We start from the raw sequence: 19,460 nt of genomic DNA, 5'->3' as shown, positions 1-19,460 counted from the left end.
TTAAGGAGTAGCTACGGTGCGCTATCATAATAATGTCTGATTTCATTTTAGTGTGGTGAAAATCTGAGACTTAAACATCTGGATATCAAAAGTACATAAACTGCATTAAAACAGTGAGTTTGAAAAGGCTGCTCATGAAACAGTGGTATTCAAACTCTCCCTTTGAACTCAAAGGATATAGAAACGGGACAATGTTGGCCTAATCGTGTTCTCTCTTTGAAGTGAGACATCACTATTAGGTGAAAAGGTAAGTATGCGTCTGTAGAAAATAAAAGCTTTTCATCATTTGTTAAGGCTGCAGCTCGAGCGATATCATAAAGGTGGTTTAAAACTTTGGATAAGAATGTTTCAGGCTGCCATGGGTGTAGCGTTAATGAAAGCGCGGTGGATGGAGCAAATAGCTAAAACGGCAAGAATAACACCAGCAGTAACGCTAACCACATTAAAGGAGTCCTCTCTCACACCAGATGTAGTCAGATTTAATGAGGGAAAACAAGAGGGAGCTGGATTTACGAAGAGGTATTAAAGAAAACACAGGTGTCAGGCCTCTAATGTTGACTTGACACCGTCTTTGTGCCTCGGTGTCCTGCGAGGTAAAGCCACAGTTTGACTGGCAAGCTCACGCAGACGCTTCAGTTCATTAGGTCAGAGCATATTTTGCAAGAGTGATGACAGTATTTCATAACATTTGCCATTACTACACATAATCAGCTAACCAAGGCAATTACATATACACCTCCGCTCACCTCCTCTCATATGCTAAAGCAGGCAATCAGCCAGGGAGTTAATTTGGCAGAGAAAAACAGGGAAAGAAACACCCACTCTGGCACCATATGTCACCACAGTCCAACCTTGTTATTCAAACTAGAGAGCCTATTTGAAATTCCTCTCCATGGTAAAACAGGGCCAAAATAATCAAGGGAGCATGATCACACTTAATTGATTCAGTGTACTTTTAAGACGCACTACAGGGTGCTGGGGTGACCTATTTCAGACTGCTCTTCAGAGGAACCAACTATCCCAGCAAGGGAGTAATGCACAACGAGTATTCTAATTACTGCAGGATCTATGGCTACAACCGGAGGTGAAATGCTTTTGAACTAACCGCGACACTACATTATCACGCTGCCAATGGACTGGGGTTTTATTCTTGCAATCCTGCCATTCTGAATGGATGTCCTATTTGTACAGGGTTAAATATGACAAATAAGACAGACAGCATCTATACATGAGTGAGATTTTGTTATTTATGTATTCTAATTATATGAGCCGGTTTGACATATTTCTACAAACTCATTTTTTTCTGTGAAAGATTTATAAATCAATAGGTATCCACAACTAATAGAAACCAAAGCAAAAACAACTGCATGATTCACTGACAGTTCGACTGACTGACGATGACATAAAATCATTTTCAGTTTTCAGATAGACAATGTTTTCAAGTGCCATTGTATAAGGTTTATTTGCAGTGTTTGATAGTGTTACAGTCAAAGAAAGTGGAGGCTTTGTACTCCTAGGTCATGTGCAACATTTCAGACACTCTGGATTGACTATATACAACTATGTTTGGTGTTCAGAAGAACACAAAACACTCTTATGGTTGGCAAATGACTGAGTTAAAACCACAGCGTTGTCAAATAACAACAAGTATAGACAGTTCTTTATAACCATCTATGATCTTACATTTCACCCACACACACTTTAATTACATAAATGAGGCTTTTACAGAAATATGCTACATTCCACATGATAAAATAATGCAAATAAAAATAGACTTCTGCAAATATTTAGGTCAAGTGTGGAGGCAAGATGTGTAATGAGTGAATCCTCAGTGTCTTGATCTGAGCGTGACCCCTTACAGTACTAAGCTTTGGGCTCTGATGATCACCTTGGGCCTCTTTAAACCCACCAGGACTCCTGTGAACCTGAACCCAACTGAAGCTGGTCTCGCTATCTAGGCAGAGCTCTAATGTTTTTCCCGCTGAGTATAAGGAGGATGGGATCTTCAGTCATACCACCCTACTCTTCCTATTAAGATCAAAATCTCTTCTCAGGCCCTGGGGTGTCAACAAAGGGAGATGCAGTAAATGATATGCAAATTGAAAAAAAAAAAGAAAAAAAAAGTGCTCTACAAATCAACTCGCTAGCCCTGCATTTCCGACACTTCACATCTTAACAGAAAATTCCCTGTATTTAGGGTGAAATTCAAAGTGAGGTCTAGCGAGGGTATATTTGGAGATTCCAGCACACAGACAGCACAAAGCCTCTCTAACTACAGCACTGCTGTCTGTCAGAGAACTCATAAGGATAGTATCGGTTCCAGAAGGATTTGTTTGTAGAGCCGCCTTAGACAGCAGACATAATGCTTGAAAACTGTTAAAGGTTATCAAGGCAAGTTAACACAGTCAGGTTGAAAAACACCCAGCCTGTAAGGTGAGGGGCATCTGATTTCTTCCTAGTGTCGCATAAACTCCATAGGGGTTCTTCTGCATTTATTTTAAACATCTGGCATAACGACAGCCAAACTATAATTGGAAGCTCGGTGTTCAAGTGTTTTATTATGACTCTGCAAAACGTTCTTCATGAATTTGATTAGACTTCCCCTCCCTCAGCACTGTGTGATGTTGTATTCTTTGTGTTACTTGCATTGCCATTCATTTGTTATTTATTGATGCAACATCTGTACCACATCAGCAAACTTATTTCTCACTTAGCGAAGGTCTTTACAGACGGAAAAAAGTTTCTACAAGAATGAAAGACGCCATAATAATATTGCACACTTGTTCAAAATAGAAGAAAGTCAAGTACAGGGCTTGAAATGATGTATTTGTACACTAGAGTATGCTGTGAAGTGCATGCGAACCCCTTATCTTGCAGAGAAGGTATTTTTAAACTCAGGAGTGCTAACCTGACTGAAAAAGATGAGACTATTTTTAAGCATTAAGTCGATAAAAAGCCTTGCTTTAGAGCAGAAATTGTCCTGGTTCACCAAACAGACAATGGCAAAACACAGGAAAAATGTGACTGTAAATGTTGCTGATGAATAAGCTGTCGTGTAAACGCTTTTTGACCACATCGAATTAACAATCGAGGGCATCTCTTGTACAGGTCGCTTATTCTACATCGCCTGTTCCTTGCTCCACACACAACATCCAATGCCGAGGATGTTCTTTGGAGTGTCTGTCCATGTGACGGGCACGTCTGTCTTACCGGTTGACATGGTTGTAAGGCTCAGCTCTGACTGACGAGAGGCCCACTAGACAGGGTGGGAGGGGGGGCAGTCGCGTAGTCTTCCTCAGGGATCGACTCCACAGTTGACAGTAATTTGTAGTACTCATCTTCTCCATCCAGCACTTTGATTTGACTGTGATGTGAGAGAAGACGAGAGAGCGGTGCGAGAATGGAGGAGTGTTACTGGGATGTAGCACAGTGGCACCGAGCTAATCTCGATAAAAATGTAAATATTTCGAATAAAGGCAATATTTGCAGATGCAACTGTAAGGAGTTCAGGCTTTTTCAAGCACACTGATCTTGTTGACTGAACCAGGGTGTCATTTATAGTACAAATACAAGTCAGACCTTCAACAATTAAAATTAGCATGCTGACAAAGCCTTAATATGTAACCCCCTCTCTAATGACGCAGAGCAACTGCTCATAAAAAGCCTGTTATTTTCGGCACTCCATTTACATTATAAGAAAACAACTCCATTTCTGGATTCTCCTATTCCACAAAGGGCCTGCTCTGTTTAGAGTTGCTGTAAGTAGGAAAGCAGTTATTTACCCAAGTTTTCTCGGCTTCCTCTTGCTCCCCTGGTAATCCAGAGTTCTCTGAGGAAAGGGCCAAGAGCACACAGTCAAAAGATGAGCAGAGAGTCATTAATTTTTAATTCAAAGTGATTTTGTGTTGAATGCGAGCAGATGCTGATAATATCAGAAGTCACAGCATAATTTTTTCTGATCAAAGGGCTCAAGTGAGTCTGATGAAGCATGCATCTTGCTCAGCTTTGATAAACCACATCAATTATTCACCGTGAAGGCAGACATCCTGACATGAAAGCAACAGATAAAGAGCATAAGCACATGTTCAAGACAAGAGGCAGAGAAGCGTGGGGGTGGGGCTCCAGGGTCTGGCACAGGTAGATTTAATTGTATTATCATGTGGAACCAAAGTCAGACAAAGGCCTTTATCGACACTTTGAACTCACATTTAGCTGGTTGTAGTACAGGCTGTCTTCAGGGCTATTGAGCAGCTTGGGCTGCTGGCCCCGCCGGCGAGGGGTTCTCTGCTGTAGCTTCACCACTGGACCTGAAACAGAGGAAAACAAGGGCAATGATCCAGCCGAACAAAACTCACAACAACAAGCACCATCACCAACACGATAATAACAATGAAGAGAGCAGTGATTCGACACAGATTCTGTCGTCGACTTATTAAATCCTCAACATCATGTGTGCAAAGTGGTAAAAACATATTTTAAATTACTGAGGTAAGATTATGTAATTTAGCAGATGAGCTTACTCAATAAAATGTTAATATTACATAAATTCACCCCCCTGAACCACATCTAATTAATCTCTCCTGACAGGTGCACAGCAGACCATGGTTAAATTTGTCAAACAGCTACAATGGAGGGAAGCTGAGGTGAAACTGTGGTGTGTGGTATTGGATGCACTTCATGTTCAGCAAGTGTTTTGACAACTTGCACCCAAAACCTAACAGGCAAAAAGCGCCTCGCCAGGGTTTCCAAGATGACACTGAATCTTACATCTTAGAAGCGTTATGGGTAAAATTGCATGTACCTAACCATAACATATTTTCATCACATTAGGAGCAAGTCAAAACTGACTTTGTGCTGGTAACATGCTTCACAGCTGTGAGCATCTTGGCAAGCAGCGCACCAAGTTTATGTGTTTTTGATGACAGTCATGAACACAAGCAACACCTCTAACGCTTTAGCACTTATTGAGGTGACGAAGTGTTTGGACTGGATCAGTGTCGGATAACCTCACTCGCACTGCTGAGCGACAAAATTAAAACTGGACAACAACAACACATGTTGACAATCTAACTGTGACTTATTGCAAATTAATTAAAATGTGTAATCAAAAAGGGTGCCTGAGTAATTGCATCATTATAAATAAAGTATTTTAATAACTTCTGTATGTCAGGTGAGAAGATTTGATGCAGCTGTTTAAAAAGCAGCACTGTATTATTTTGATGCATCAAGCATTTGCCTGGGAGAGGATTTATTCATTGTATGCACAGATGTATCATGTAGCTGTGGTGGTAGTTCATTAAGCTTTTGTGGGATGGGGGCAGCTTGTTTCCTGGTGTTGCATTTAATTAAGTAGGTTGTGGAGAGCAGTTATTTTTAGTCATTTAAAGGCACAGTTTTTCACTGCATACCACGTTATAAATTGAATGAGGGGATGTGGAGTTGTTTGATTGATACTAGCTAATATACAAGGATTAGTTTAGATTAGATTAGTGTAAGGATTACTCACTGGCTTAACTAGCTAAGAAGTCACATTCATTTTCAATGATGATAAAATGATTGATTAAAAACAACTGATTGAACAGATTATTAGGAAGCCTGTCCCAGTGTGTTTATGTCTTTTAACAACACTATCACTCAATGTTATGCCTTAAAAGTGATATTATATGACTGCCATTAGCTGGGCTATAAACACTACTTCTGATGCACAGCTCAACAAGGACCTAATAAAAATCCTTTTTCAATAGATCCAGGGGGGCTCCAGATGTAGATTCATGCCATGCTGATAAATATAAGAAGGTATGGCATTTCTAGACCTGGTGTCACAAATTCAAGGCTTGTTTAAGATGTTAAACAGATTGAAAAGCAATTTGCACTCTCATTGTCTTGTTGAACTGGCTATATAAGACACAGCAATCCCTCTATTCTCTCTTACTCTCTGCTAGAACTTCTCTTCAAGCAGATAATGGTATCTTTGGCAGCCCAAAGTTGTTTTCCCTCATTGTTCAAAGCAATACGAATTGAACAATGAATTATTCATAACACCACAGAAAGAGAAATGTTATTGATGGCTTTCGCTAAAGATAATGAGCTATGTGATAACCTGATTATTCAAACATAAGACAATTATGATGGCTGAGTACATTCTTCTACAACAGTACATCCCTGGATTCAAGATTTATGGGTTACAAAAATGTGTTTTAAAGCCCAGACACCTTTACAAGGAAGCATCTATATTTAATGTCAGATAACGTTTCATCTTCTTTGCCTACGTTTTGGGTTAGACAGGACATTCCTTCATCATCTCCTGCTACCTCGGCTTCCCTACCTTGACTAAAGCTGCATTTGCTTTTTCCATCTTAACACTACTTTGTACTCACTTTGAACAGACCTCATCACATCTCAATCCTATACATCAAAGACCAGACCCCCCCACCCACCCCCATCTTTCCTCTGCTTTCTTGATGTTATTCATACCAGCATAGGTTTACTAAATTCACACTTTGTAAATGCCCAGAAAGTTCCTGTCAGTTCTAAGATATGAGCCAACTTCGACCGTGAATCTTATCTTTCAGTGCCTTAGAGGTGCTAACCATCTACTGTATGATTCCTTGTTATGCTAGTGATTTCTCTGAATATTTAGGGATGTTTTAAGCTACGTATGGTAAGATTTCATGTACTGTGAAATAAGAGTGTGTATTTAATGTAAACGATAATTAGCTTTGTTGGATTGCAACTTGGTATCAAAAGCAAAGGGGCTGGAAAATTACACTGAGATCAACTGTACTGTTCATTGCTCCTTAGCTATCTGTATGACATGCTGTCGTGGCAAAAAAAAAAAAAAAAAAAAAAAAGAACACAGATGAAATAAACTAATTATCTAATACAAATAAAAGGTTTGCACCTTAAATTTCAGCAACATAATGTCCATATGTAGGACATTGTTCTGCTAATGATGTCTGAAATGGGTTTGATAAGCAAATTTCATATTCCCCAGAAACTGCATCAAAGCACTCAATCACGAATAATGAATCCTGACGGCCTTGAATGAAGTTTCAAAACGAAGTTTCGTATTGCAAAATGGAGAAACCAAACAACAGCACGGGTTGTTTATGCATGTTCGACAAACCTACTTTTTTGATGCACCTCTGATCATTCTCTTCAAAGTTTACATTACAATAAAACACTGACAAAAATTAATGATATAAGAACTCCTAACTGCCTTTCGTGCAAGAGGGCCCTCTTAGTACGTAACATAAATCAAATAGTATCTGATGAAAGTCTCAGGGGAAGACGATTCCCTGGTCGCTTCAGACCCTCCACTGTGGCTGAAAGGGAGGATGTCTAGGTTGGCCCAATATCCTGCCGGATCCTTGTCTACCACTGCAGACCTGGAGTCCAAAACACAACACATGGGTTTCAACATCACCATTTATCCATTCTGACCAGCGGCGATTAGAGCGTGTAGCAGATCAGAGGATGGGTCAGGCTTCCCATCTCTCTGCCTCTGTTTGGGAAATCACTGCCATTTGATCCGGGCCAGCCCCAGAGGAATGCTGCTCCTCCAGATATATTACCGACATGGAGGTTGCCAAACTGGCTTCTGGCATGGGAGTCCTGCTTGGACTTGGGCAGGCAGATCTGGGAAGGGGTCAGACTGTGGCTCACACCGGGTTGCTAAATGATCGTGGGTAACGTCTGCTGTTTGGGGTGGGGAGGAATAATGGTCAACTGGGAATACAGAGGCAGTGGAATTCATACAATATTGATTCCTCTCTATCAAAAGAATGCCCAGCAGAGTTTGCTCCTTCTGGTGAGAGACTTACATATTGTACATGTTTGCTTCTTGAGATAAAAAGGATGAGAATTCTTTTTGAGATAGGTATTTCTTTCATTTTCAAAGAGAGGCAGATGACTCGCATTACATCTCTAAATACCACTTTGAAATCCCTTGAAAATCAGAATGCTCCTCAGAAACAACATAAAAGAGCCGCTAAAAGGGATTTTTAGTGGAATAAATTAGAGATGTATCGATTTACTTTTTAAGTCACGTGCTGCGATCACCTGACTTCTCTCAGACCACAGTGAACCACTTGGGCTTTGTTTATTCAGATGGAGGGAGCAGAGGCACCAAAAGGCATGGATTATAAGGAAAAATCATCAGCAGGGGCCTTTGATGTCTAAATGAGGCATGTGCAACCCAGACCCCTCTCTTTACCTCACAGCCCCCCCTCCGCCCCCTCCACATCTCAAACTCACACACACACAGGCTTGCACGGACACATGCACCCATGTGCACACACAGGCACATGCATACAAACCCACATGTACATGCACACACACTGTTTGCCAGTTGCAAACAAAGGACCCAAAGAGATATCTGTAGTAAAACTTGAGGAGAAGTTCCAGAACTTTTCAGGACTCCTGAGATTTATTACCAATGTCTTCATTTGACATCATAGTTAAATGGTAACTCATGTGCTTTGAATTATAAGACACACTGGTCAAATCACAAGGTTCTGCAGATAATGCTCCAAAGGGCAGTTCCTGCATCTGTTTTCACTAATGCCGGCAGAGGATGTTGTTACTTACAACCAATTTTTCACACTGAAATCAATCATTTCCCCTGACGGCAGATTTTGAGCTTTGACTCCTAAAGACATTTTTGGAGAAAACTGGGGAGGAAAATTTTCAAAACTTTTTTTTTTTAAGTCCATCATTGTCAGACATGAAATGCATATAATGTGTCAGTGTGACCCAGTCGGCTCAGAAAATGAAAGTAGTGGGAAGAGAGCAGTGAGTCACGGGAAAACCAGCCCACAAACACATTAACGATGCAAATGAATGGCACTGGCCATGAACAGATATTGTACACGTGCTACTCCCTGAAAGCACTTTTTGATAAATTCCTAATAGTTTTATTAAATGAAATATTGTTATAATATAGCACAATGACCAACACCATTGTGAACCATTAAGGTCTTGTGCATGGAAAACTTTGTTAAACTGTATCAAATGACTCAATCCACTTGTGTGATAGTACAGAGAACTTACAGTATCATCCTCTACCTTGATTTTATGTCTGAGGAGATTATTCTGTTGAAATTGTGATGATGAGTAGTTTGGAAGTACATCCTGTTAACTACTCCCACTGACATTAAGAGGATTACGTAGGTAGCGGCAGACAGAGGCAACTCCTTCCGTTAAGTTGAGTCTTTCCTATCCCTTCCAAATCTCTGCTGCCGCTACGTCGAGCCTGTAATTTGCCTAAAACTGAAGGCATCCGGTTGAGACGCTCTGATATGTGAAGACAGACAGATAAATCAAAAGGCTGAGAGACAGCGAGAGGGAGGGAGAGTATTTGTCTAGAGAACATGGAGAGGGTGGATCATTTGTCTGGCAGATGTATGTTGATATGGTGTTGCTGCTGCTGATGGTGGTGGTGGTGGTGGTGGTGGTAGAGGCTGGGTGAGTAGCGCCTGGTGGTTGCAAACCTAGTGGGAGGACACTTGTGAAGTGGTGTCAGAGTTGCTGGTAATGAGGGAGCTCGATGTTAGGAAAGTGAGATGGATCCTGAGTGTGGGTTTGACCTCAGTGTGGGTAAATCTGTGTCCTAATACCACATTTCCATTGAACTCTCCCAGCTGTAGCTGAAAAGTGGAGAGTAAGCTCAGGGCGCCAAACAAAATCAATTTTTATTGACTGTACCACACTATGGACTGAGGGGGTACATAACTATAACCAAAAAGTCAGTATTAACTCAAAGCATTGTTCACCCCCACTTCCATTTTCCTCTTTCTTCTCCTTGTCTCCTCTCTCCAAACGACCAGGTTAACTATCTTCCAAGGCGCAGTGGTAATTGGTCTCTGTGTTGTAGCTCCACTTTATCACTGTCTCTCTCTTGACATGTATGTTTACCACAACTATAATCTTCAAAAAGCCTGTTAACATAAGTAGCTCAGCTTTCATAAACCATAAAGTCAGCTCTGACTGATCCTCGGCACCATCCTGTTTACCACACTGAGGAGCATAAGCAGCACTCTGATGATATCTGCTGCATGCTAGCAAAGGCTTTCTTTCTGCATACGCCTCTGTGACTCATTTTTGAAACGTATTCATATTGTATTAATATTCAGGCTCGGAAGACAGGTGGAGAGGGGTGACATCGTCTAAGTGTTCAGCTTACATGACTAGTCTGTGTATGCGTGACTTTTCCAGCAACAAAAAACATGGGAAATCAAAGGTTGGCGCTTCAGACATCTGAGAGCGCCTGGAGTACAAAGTGCTTTAATGCTCTCTTTTCCCCATAATATCCAGCACTGCGGGTATTTTGCTAAAGATTGAGAAAAGTCCCTTAGCCCGGTGTCAAATATATAGAGGAACATACACCTCACCAGTCAAAGGATATCTCCCCCTCTCTGTTTTGTTTCATACATAAAAGAAAAAAAGGGACTAGGCAACTCTGGGCTTAAATCACTTAAAAAAGACCCAATGTCCGTCAAACACAGAGAGAGCTTCCAGGTCATGCCCCGGTGTTCTGGCATTAATGGGAGGAGGATGAAGAGTGTGTGTGAGTGTGTGTGTCTGGGGGAGGGCTAATTCGATTTCCATGGCTAATTTTCTGTTTTTCTCCCTTGGTGTCCTGAAACACTCCAGGTCGAACTCCAGCCCCAGAACCGAAGCGATCACCAGAGGCGACAGCAGGATGAGACACAGGAAGGAGCCTGGTCTCCAAACATCTGGCAGGGCAAGGCTTCCATGACTTGCTCAACCTCAGGATAAAAAAGGCCCTCAGATCTGCAGGGATCAAAGTGTGCCCTGGGTGCCTGAGCCACCGTGGCCTCCCTCAACATATTCAAATATGGTTTCCTGAAAGCAATCGGAGCCACAAGCAGACCTCAGAACATAAATGAGCCGGGAAAAGGGGTGATGATGAATACCTGAAAATCTGTGGGCTCTCCACACAAAATAACTAAAAGCATTAGTGAAGCCTATGGCTGAAAGAGAAGAGATTTTTTTTTTGTTAGAATATTAAAGTGAAATACAAATGAATTTTCAGATTTGGAGATACACTATTCATATGCCCAATAAATTCAGTCTCTAATAAAAAAGAAGATTCATCCCCTAATCTCCACACAGGCTGAAATGGAGTAGCTGCAAAATATGACTGTTTAAATGTTAGTTATTAAGGACAGGATTATTGATGTATTTTATACTCCCGAAGCAATAGCAATACTTTAAAAAATATGTGGCTATAAATAAATAAATATATAAACATTGATATTTGACGTAATTTCAAACTGAATGGGGTCCTCTGTGCAAAGGAGAGAAATTTGGCTTTTTTTGTGACACATCCTATACACTGAAGTTGAGAGTCAGCGGGTGGGTTGGAAGCAGCAAAGAAATAATAAAATTCAGAAAGAAAAAAAAAAAATCTGTAATTCAGCTATGGTACTTCAAAGCTCTGTGTTAGAATACGACTAGGAGCTCCAGTGACACAGGACAAACACATTTGAGCAAAATACCCTCAGACTGGTATTCATTGCAACATTTCCCTCCATAATCACATTGACATTATAAATTCATCAAACACTGCCTTCCCTCAGCAGCAGTGATGCCTAGGAGCGGGGGTCACCTGTATGCAGCATTACCGAATTAGCCGCTATCTAACCCAGACCTGCTGTGGCGTGCTGACACTAATCCCAGGCCCGCTGGAGAGCCCTGTCTGTGTTACATTATCATGTCTAATCCCCGTAATCTCTTAGCCGCGCTGCTAAACGCTATTCCACCTCCGTCTCTTACCTCATACTCCTCTAATAACATTAATGAAGGGCCAGGCCCCCATTACCCACACTACCCTGGTGGTGGGCTGGGTGACGGCCATAATCGGAGGCCCCCTGCACAGCCACCCACTCAGCCTTCCAGGCAGTTGGAATTAATGTAATTCATTGCCTGGGGCAAAAAGCAAACCAAACATATGTTCAACAAATCAGGGTTTGTGTATTTTCTTGTCACCGTTACTAGGGTAGTTTATTAGAGTCACTGATGAGATCTTTAGTGAAGGGCTCGCCGTGTGGGAGAATGACGGTTTTGAAGTGCTTGTGCCACTTCTAACACCCCCCACCCCCGCCCCGCTCGCCCCCCACCATGAGACGTTTATGATGAGCTGACCCAGGTTATTAAAATACCGCAAAAATGATCACTCATAATGCTCTCTCCCTTTGTTGTCAACAAAGAATGGCAGCAGAGGATTGGTTGGGATGAAAGGTTGAAAAGGGTCCTGTATTAAAAATGGCACTTTATCCATTAAAGCGGGATTTCTCCTGTCTCTTTGTGTAATTACCTGCACCCGCCAGCTCTGTGCTTGGGCTTACCTTGTTTACACTGTGTGTCTCGCAGTCTAGCTGTCTCCCTGCAAGGCTTCGTTACACTGTCTTCTGCTCTGCCTTTGTCTCTCTTGATGTCTTTCACTTGTCTGTCTTGGCTGTCGGGGCCAACCTTGAAAGAGGAGGCGTAAACACACCCAGAAGAGCAATGTCAATGAAAACAGAGGATAAACAGACACAAGTTAAAGCAAGCCCCATAGTGTTTTTTTTTCTTATTTAGTCATGTGGAAGCTGTATTCATTTATTTACAATTTACAATTTGGCACTCATATAACTCAAACCCATTAATGTGCTTTGCAATGTTAATCACATGCTAATGCAATTGCATATCCCCCTTTATTAGCCCTACCTCCTAGCAAACAGCACCACACTGACTTAATTGTGAGGGTGAAAAAACAGCACATACAGACTTCCTCTCATATTTAATTTTATCTTTGAATAAAAGAGCTATAGGAAAGTATTAATCTGCTTAACATTTCTAAGTACATCCTCCAAAGGATTTTGCTTTTTTAATCTTACATATGCTCAGCAGAGTTACTGGCAAAAACTGTACATTTTCCTCATTTCATCCTTTCAACATCAAATGGTGAGCAGCAAAAATTGGATCAGACTTCAAAGACTGTGATGTGCTCCAAGTCACGGAGTGGCTCTTCTATTTCACATATTGAATTCGAGCAGGATATCAAAGTGCTACCAAAGAACCTCAGGTCTTTACTAAAAAAGGGGCCTAACATCTGTAGAAAGAGAAGCGCAAAGACAAATCACCTCAGGGAACAGCGAGCATTTATTCTCAGCCGTGAATTTCCAGCCTTTTGATTCTCTCATTCCCGTACCACCCTGTCTTCTCCTCTGAGATGGAGGTTGGAGCAAGAGAAGTCTTTTGTCTCAAGGACTCAAAAAAATTCCCAACGAATAATCTATGTTAAAGCTGCTTTGTAGCAGTGCAGTTATGCATACATAGCTAAAGCCAGGCATAAGAAAATGCTCTTTTCACTGATATTCTGTTCCTTACCTTTCCTCCGTGTATGTGATCTGTATGTGGCTCGCAGCTCTTTGGGCCATTACATCTGTGAAAGTAAGGAGAGTTTCTTGAGTGAGTGAGTTGATGATAAAAAAAAAATAAAGCACAGGACAGTACCGTATATCGCATTGTAAATATCTTCTCACTACACAATAAAGGAACAATATGTCTGTCATATAATCTTGCTTTAGCGTTGCAGGGGCTGATGGCAAAAACAACCCTGGTTTACTCTTACGCAGTTTGTAGAGCTATAACATTTGCTCCTGTGTGTGACAGGTATAGACTCATGTAAAGTAACATATACACACACAATGCTGTGAGCCAGCCGTACTCATACTTTGAGTCCAGAAAAACAAATTCTCATCCAGTGTGGACTTGGTGATGCAACTGGAGCCTTTGGTGTTGGATGCAAACACAGAACAAATGCGTGGCAGAGAGGAGCGATATCAAAAGGGAAAAGAACAGCATGTAGGTGAGAACATAGATCTTTCAGGAGAAAAATGGGCCAGATCATGTCAAAATAAATCTATATGGAGAGATTCCAACACTGATTAAACAGAATTGTTAAGTGGAGGTTTGAAGTTTTCTCACCAAGGAATATGATTGTAAACATGGAGAGAAAAATCCCCAATGAGACTCAGCTCAGTTTGAGTATACAACAAGCATAACATTTTCAGATGTGTAAATCTAGTCTTTTGAGTTGGAGTCTGGAGAGAGATGCACAACGTTGACCAAAAGTCAACTAAGGTTTAAATGAGTAAAGGTTTCAGACTGGATATGGGTGTAAATTGGTTTGAAATTTTGACAGTGATGTGTACTGGTTGGCAACATAATTATATACCAAACCATCTATGTTTATTTAACTTCTGCATGCACAAAGCTTGATAACCACCAGATTTATTCAGGGATATTTTGCCTGGTTAGTTACAGTATAGAGTAAAGTCTGAAAAACTTAACTACTGGGCAAACTTGTATAAACAGACAAACAGCTAGAGCTTTCATCCAGATGTAATATGTGTGAAATGTAGCGGGGAGAGAAGCTAGCTGCAGATTGAACTTCAGCAATGGCCTGACAGCATGTGTGCTGCTGTTCTGTTGGCGGCTGGTCTCCTGCTTAGCACATACTTTCTTAATGACTGGCCTGCCCATATGCTGAATAAACACTAACTCTTCAGCTCATACATCTGGAGACCAGTGCAGCACCCAACCCCATTTGTGGTCAGACAAGTGTGCTATCTTGGTGGAAAGATATTTATTACATTTTTAAAGCTGAAAGAGGTGGTGCGTAGGGAGGAGCTTTCTCTTGTGGTTGAAACAACAGTACATTACAGGGCAAAAAGGAGCTCGCCTGGCAGGGCTAAAGATGACTGACAGGTATGCAAGGTCCTCTTGCTCAGTGAGGGGTCTCCAATGGTGGTCTCATTTTTTTTTGTCTCATTCAAAGATTGTTTTGAGAGGAAGGAGTTTGGAAACTATACTGAAAAATAAAATGAAGTAAAAGATTGAAGCCTATTTTCTGCATAACATGAAGATTTCAAAAAGTGGCAACAACAACCTCAAAAAAAAAAAAAAAAAAAAAAAAAACATCCCAGCATGCTGCAGAAAAAATATCCGTCCAGTGAGAACAGACCCTGAAGGACAAGGGATGCAGAGGCTCACCCAGCTTGCTCCTCCTTGGTGGTCTTCCCAGCAGCCTCAGGGAGAGATCTGTGCCTCTGGAGTCCACAGTCTCGACGTACCCGATGGCCCCTGTAAACTGCACAGGCAATGAATGTTAGACATGGTGAAGGTCGTATAACCATTTTCCTCTCTCTGTCATCATTCTAAATTACATACTAACACTGCCGAGGCAGTTAGCAAACATAATTGTTGTAATTATCACCGAGTACAATCATATATCAGAACACAAAAGAAAGCCTTCAACTAAAAACACTGCGCTGCTGGCAGAAAGTGAAATGTGCTTCGCATCAGGACAAGAGTTTTGCAGTGGGAACACATTGTGTGATTAAAGAGACAGACTGGGCTCTGATGGATGGCAAACGGAGCCTGCTGAGTTACTCCGTCAACGGGCTTTGTGTTTTACTTGTAAAATTATATGCACAGGAAAAGAATGCTCAAGTACATTGTTGAGCCATGGTTCTATTTTGCATGGTCTAATCTGATCGATGGTGAGCATGTCCCCCAGGCCCTGCTGAGATCTGAGAAGCCACCAGGCTCATACATTTGAAAGGCATCTGTTTATTTTCAGAATGCAAATGCGGCCCACCTCAAAGGCTATAAGCTGCAGAGAACACACAATGTGAATGTGCTGGAGTGCTCCGCCGGGGGGCTGAGGCCCCCACTTATGTCAGGTTCAGGTTCTCCCTGAACCCTAGTGCCCACACACAAACACACTTCTCTAAAGAAAAAGACCGGAGCAACGGAGAGGCTTTTCTCACACCGAAACCGTGTTTACCCATTCCGTGGCATTATTTACAAGGGTTTTAATGGAGGACATTTACACAAGGTGTGCAGGCGACTGAGATGCTCCATGTGCCAGATGAGGGCAGCCCTTAGGAGAGCCAAAGGAAACAATGCCAAATCTCCTCCCCCAGCCCTCCTCTCTCCTGCCCCTCTTGGCACCCTCCCTTGTCCTCCAGTGAGAGGCTCAGAGGAGGGAGGGGGAGGGGGAGGGGGAGGGAGACCCAGGAAGGTTAATGTGCCCACTTTGATCTTCGTCAAGGCACACTGAGTAAGAATTAATTTACATTTCAGATGAAAAGGTTGACAGTATAAAAAGGCATCTTGTTTCTGGTATGTGAGAGCTGTGTAATAGGCCAGGAATTTGAGAGAGGAAGTCGTGAGGAAACAGAAGGGATAAGCCCCTCTCTTGCCTTTACTGGGAAAGAGATGAAAGGAAAAAAAGGATCTCAGTATGCACTGTTCTTCTGAAACATGGGGACCAAATGCTGCCCAAACTTTCAAAAGCTTTTCTTTATGCATTATTAATTAATTATTACTGTTTCGTAGGCCACTCATTGAGATCAAAAAGGTGTTTCACAAAGCCATAAGGTTTTCAGGCCTTTATGCCGCTTCCTTTTGAAAACGTCTGAAAAAGTGGTGTGCATTTTCCACCGGACAAGGGACTATATGAAAATTCCAGAGGTCTGCATTTGAGTGTATGAGCAACATCAGGGGAAAATATCAACGTTTCTTTACCTGACTGTATGCGGACGGCAGCCTCCTCCCTCTCTTTTTTTATTTGCTTGAGGTTTTGCCGAGCAAGGTAGCCCCTCCAGGCTGAAAGAGAGAGAGAGAGTCTGTGAGCGAGCCAGAGAGAGGAAAAGAAAAATGGCTACTGCTGACCTACCTCTGTGAAACAAAATAGACTGCACATACTACACAAGATCCCACTTCAAAACACTGCTAAACCAGGTGGCAGTGGGATAGATCCCTTTGAACTCTCTGAGGTCTTATTGTCTCTTCTGAAGCATTGCTCTTAACCCCCATAGGTCAAGCTGTGGTTATCAAACTCATCTCTCTTTTATGAAGACTCACCAGAGCATAATAGAATAGAGGTGATTAAGAATCCAGCAGTCAGATTCAATAAACATTTGCACCTGTTTCTTCAAAAAGACGATAAGACTACAGGGAAGCCACATCGTGAATCTGTCTTCATTTGCATTCAATAATAACATCCCAATCTTTCATTTAAGTTCACATGATTCTTTCCTTCTGTTTTCTGTCTAATGAATTAATTGGTCTACCTGACTGGATGATGATGGCCCCGTTCTTCCTCTTCTCTTTCTCCTTTCGATAGCGCCGGGCCCCCAACCAGCCCTTGGTGTATGCCTGCATTATCACCACCCGTGCTATCACCTCCCTCAGCAGCAGGTTCAGCTGCTCCACATGGTAGTACTTCAGAAACACCTGAGAGGCAGCGCAGCCAATGTTAAAACTGATAAGAGGACCCCAATGCTAAGTCTTTGCATTGCAATGCATAGGAACAGGCAGAAGTGCAGTCAAGCGAGCACCGCTCTAAGTACTTGGTTTTGGGTGCATGTTGTAACTATAAGATTAGATACGACAGATTTTAATATCTCAAAGGAAATCTGTGTTGGCGATCATGTTGCCCGTGGTATAAAAATGGTAGTTGTGTATTTTCTGTGCCTGGCATAAAAATGCACAGAAAACACACCTGCACTCTCTGTCACTACAGACATACACATACTCTATGTAGTGTACATAGTGTACATGAATAAATTCATTTAAAATGGCGTGCATCTGCCTTGGCTTAGGTGTTGTGATGAAGTTACGCTGCAAAAAAATATACATTAAAAAACAAGTCAACTGATCTCATAATCAGTGTTAAAACCTTGTTGGAAGTGGTTATTTTCTACATGATGTAATTGTGCAGCCATAAAATAGTGGCATCTTGGGTTTCAATATTTCTCTCAACATAAGTATGATTTAGTTCCAATGAAGTGTTGTAACTAGCAGATACAGAGTATATCTATAACACTGTGCCACAGTATGGAAAAAATATTATTTAATAACTTTGAAGGTTATGGGGAAATATAAGGGAAAATCAGAGATCAAAGGATTACAAGTGAAAAATACCCTGACAGTGGTATTACATAATCTCACTTATTTCCATTGCAGTTTTACTTGTTTCAAGAATTTTTCTGGCAAGTATAAATATATTGAAACAAGGCAGAATAAGGCAGATCAGCCCACTAGTATCAAGAAAATGACAACTGATGCAAGAAAATTCAGGAATCAAGCTGATTTACATTGGAACCATGGGATTATCTCATCCCACTGGCATATTTTTTCACTTGTTTTACAAAAAGATTTTATCACTAACTATATTTACATGCACCCTTGTAATCAGGTTTTTCACCACATATGAGCAGATATCGGATTAATCAAACACAGTGTAAATGAGAAATCTGGTTTAAGTAAGCAGGGTAAGGGATAAAGAGAAATTGGGTTAACCAAGGTAGATTTCTCCTGGAGAAACCCGATCACTGAGGCCATGTAAACCCTTACTCAGATTTCTAAACAGCTTTGCGTGTGTGCACATGTACAGGGAAAGACAGCGGATAAAGAAACTGAGGAGTGTAAAAACTTTATGTTTTACATGGTCATTGAAGAATGCTTAAAAAAATGATGTCGACATCACTTGTGAAGAAAATATAAGGAAACAAATAACACTTCTGCCACTGCCTGCTTCCAACCCCCAGAGCAGTGGGACAAAACTTAATCCAGGACTAACAATCCAGCAAACGTTGGGGGTGGAGGGGAAACCCAGTTACAGGTATAGCACATGTATACCAGGGCTTTTGAGTAATCAGAGTAAGGTAATACATGCTCAAGTGTTACCTGTTTTCCAGCCATAACCTGGTTACTCACAATAATCTGGTTTCTTGTGTGCATGTAAACATAGCAACTGAATGTGGGACTAAATGACTTGCTCAGATGGGTATTTTTTTTTTTTTTTTTTTTTTTTGCAGTTGTACAGTTGAACATATAATCCATAAATAAATTTCTTCATTCTACACAACAGGTTTTTTTTTTTTTTGCATACAAATGAGTAATCACATTACCTTAGTCTTCCCTAGGACCCACTTTTCTAGTTTGGCCTGCTTCAATATGGCAACAGCATTTTCTTTGCTAATCTCAGGCATCTGGTGAGCCCGGAAGGCAAGGTAGTAATATCTAAGAGAGGAATAAAAATAAAAAGGGAACAATTTGAAGATGACACAGATATTAGACTTTATTCCAGACAACTGTAAAATGCAAGTATCTGAGACTGTCACTGGAAGTCCCCTGCCACAGTTTGAAGCATGAGTGCTCCAGTTTGAGCGGAGAAATGAGCCTCAGTGAGACATGAGTCTTCAACAGAGGCCTATTGTTTGAGCTCTTTTGAATTGATGATAGTCTCTTATTTCAACGGCCACAGAAGATGCCCATCAGCTAGGGCCTATCAGTGTGCATCAGCTCCACAGAGTGTCTTACTGCTCATTGTCTAGGGCTGGCCACTGATCCCCCTTGTCGTAGTTTACAAAATACCA

General features: G+C 41.4%; 1 protein-coding gene across 5 annotated transcripts in view; it reads right to left on the bottom strand.

Moving 5' to 3' along the window:
- The window catches only part of myo3b (myosin IIIB), a 63,922-nt gene that overhangs the window by 5,282 nt on the left and 39,180 nt on the right, over positions 1–19,460 (bottom strand). For all 5 annotated transcript variants that reach the window (XM_030080179.1, XM_030080180.1, XM_030080181.1 and 2 more), the window contains 9 exons: positions 18,993–19,104; positions 17,151–17,313; positions 16,603–16,683; positions 15,064–15,160; positions 13,396–13,450; positions 12,372–12,495; positions 4,207–4,307; positions 3,783–3,829; positions 3,211–3,364 (listed from right to left, as the gene is read on the bottom strand). In XM_030080179.1, the coding sequence (XP_029936039.1) occupies positions 3,232–3,364; positions 3,783–3,829; positions 4,207–4,307; positions 12,372–12,495; positions 13,396–13,450; positions 15,064–15,160; positions 16,603–16,683; positions 17,151–17,313; positions 18,993–19,104 (913 nt within the window). In that variant the 3' untranslated portion in view covers positions 3,211–3,231. The remainder of the gene's footprint in view (positions 1–3,210; positions 3,365–3,782; positions 3,830–4,206; positions 4,308–12,371; positions 12,496–13,395; positions 13,451–15,063; positions 15,161–16,602; positions 16,684–17,150; positions 17,314–18,992; positions 19,105–19,460) is intronic.

The sequence above is a fragment of the Myripristis murdjan genome, chromosome 21 (genome assembly GCF_902150065.1).
Source record: "Myripristis murdjan chromosome 21, fMyrMur1.1, whole genome shotgun sequence".
In the NCBI taxonomy this organism is placed as follows: Eukaryota; Metazoa; Chordata; class Actinopteri; order Holocentriformes; family Holocentridae; genus Myripristis; species Myripristis murdjan.
Note: the sequence above shows the minus strand (reverse complement) of the source record. Positions and strands in the feature narration are given on the sequence as shown.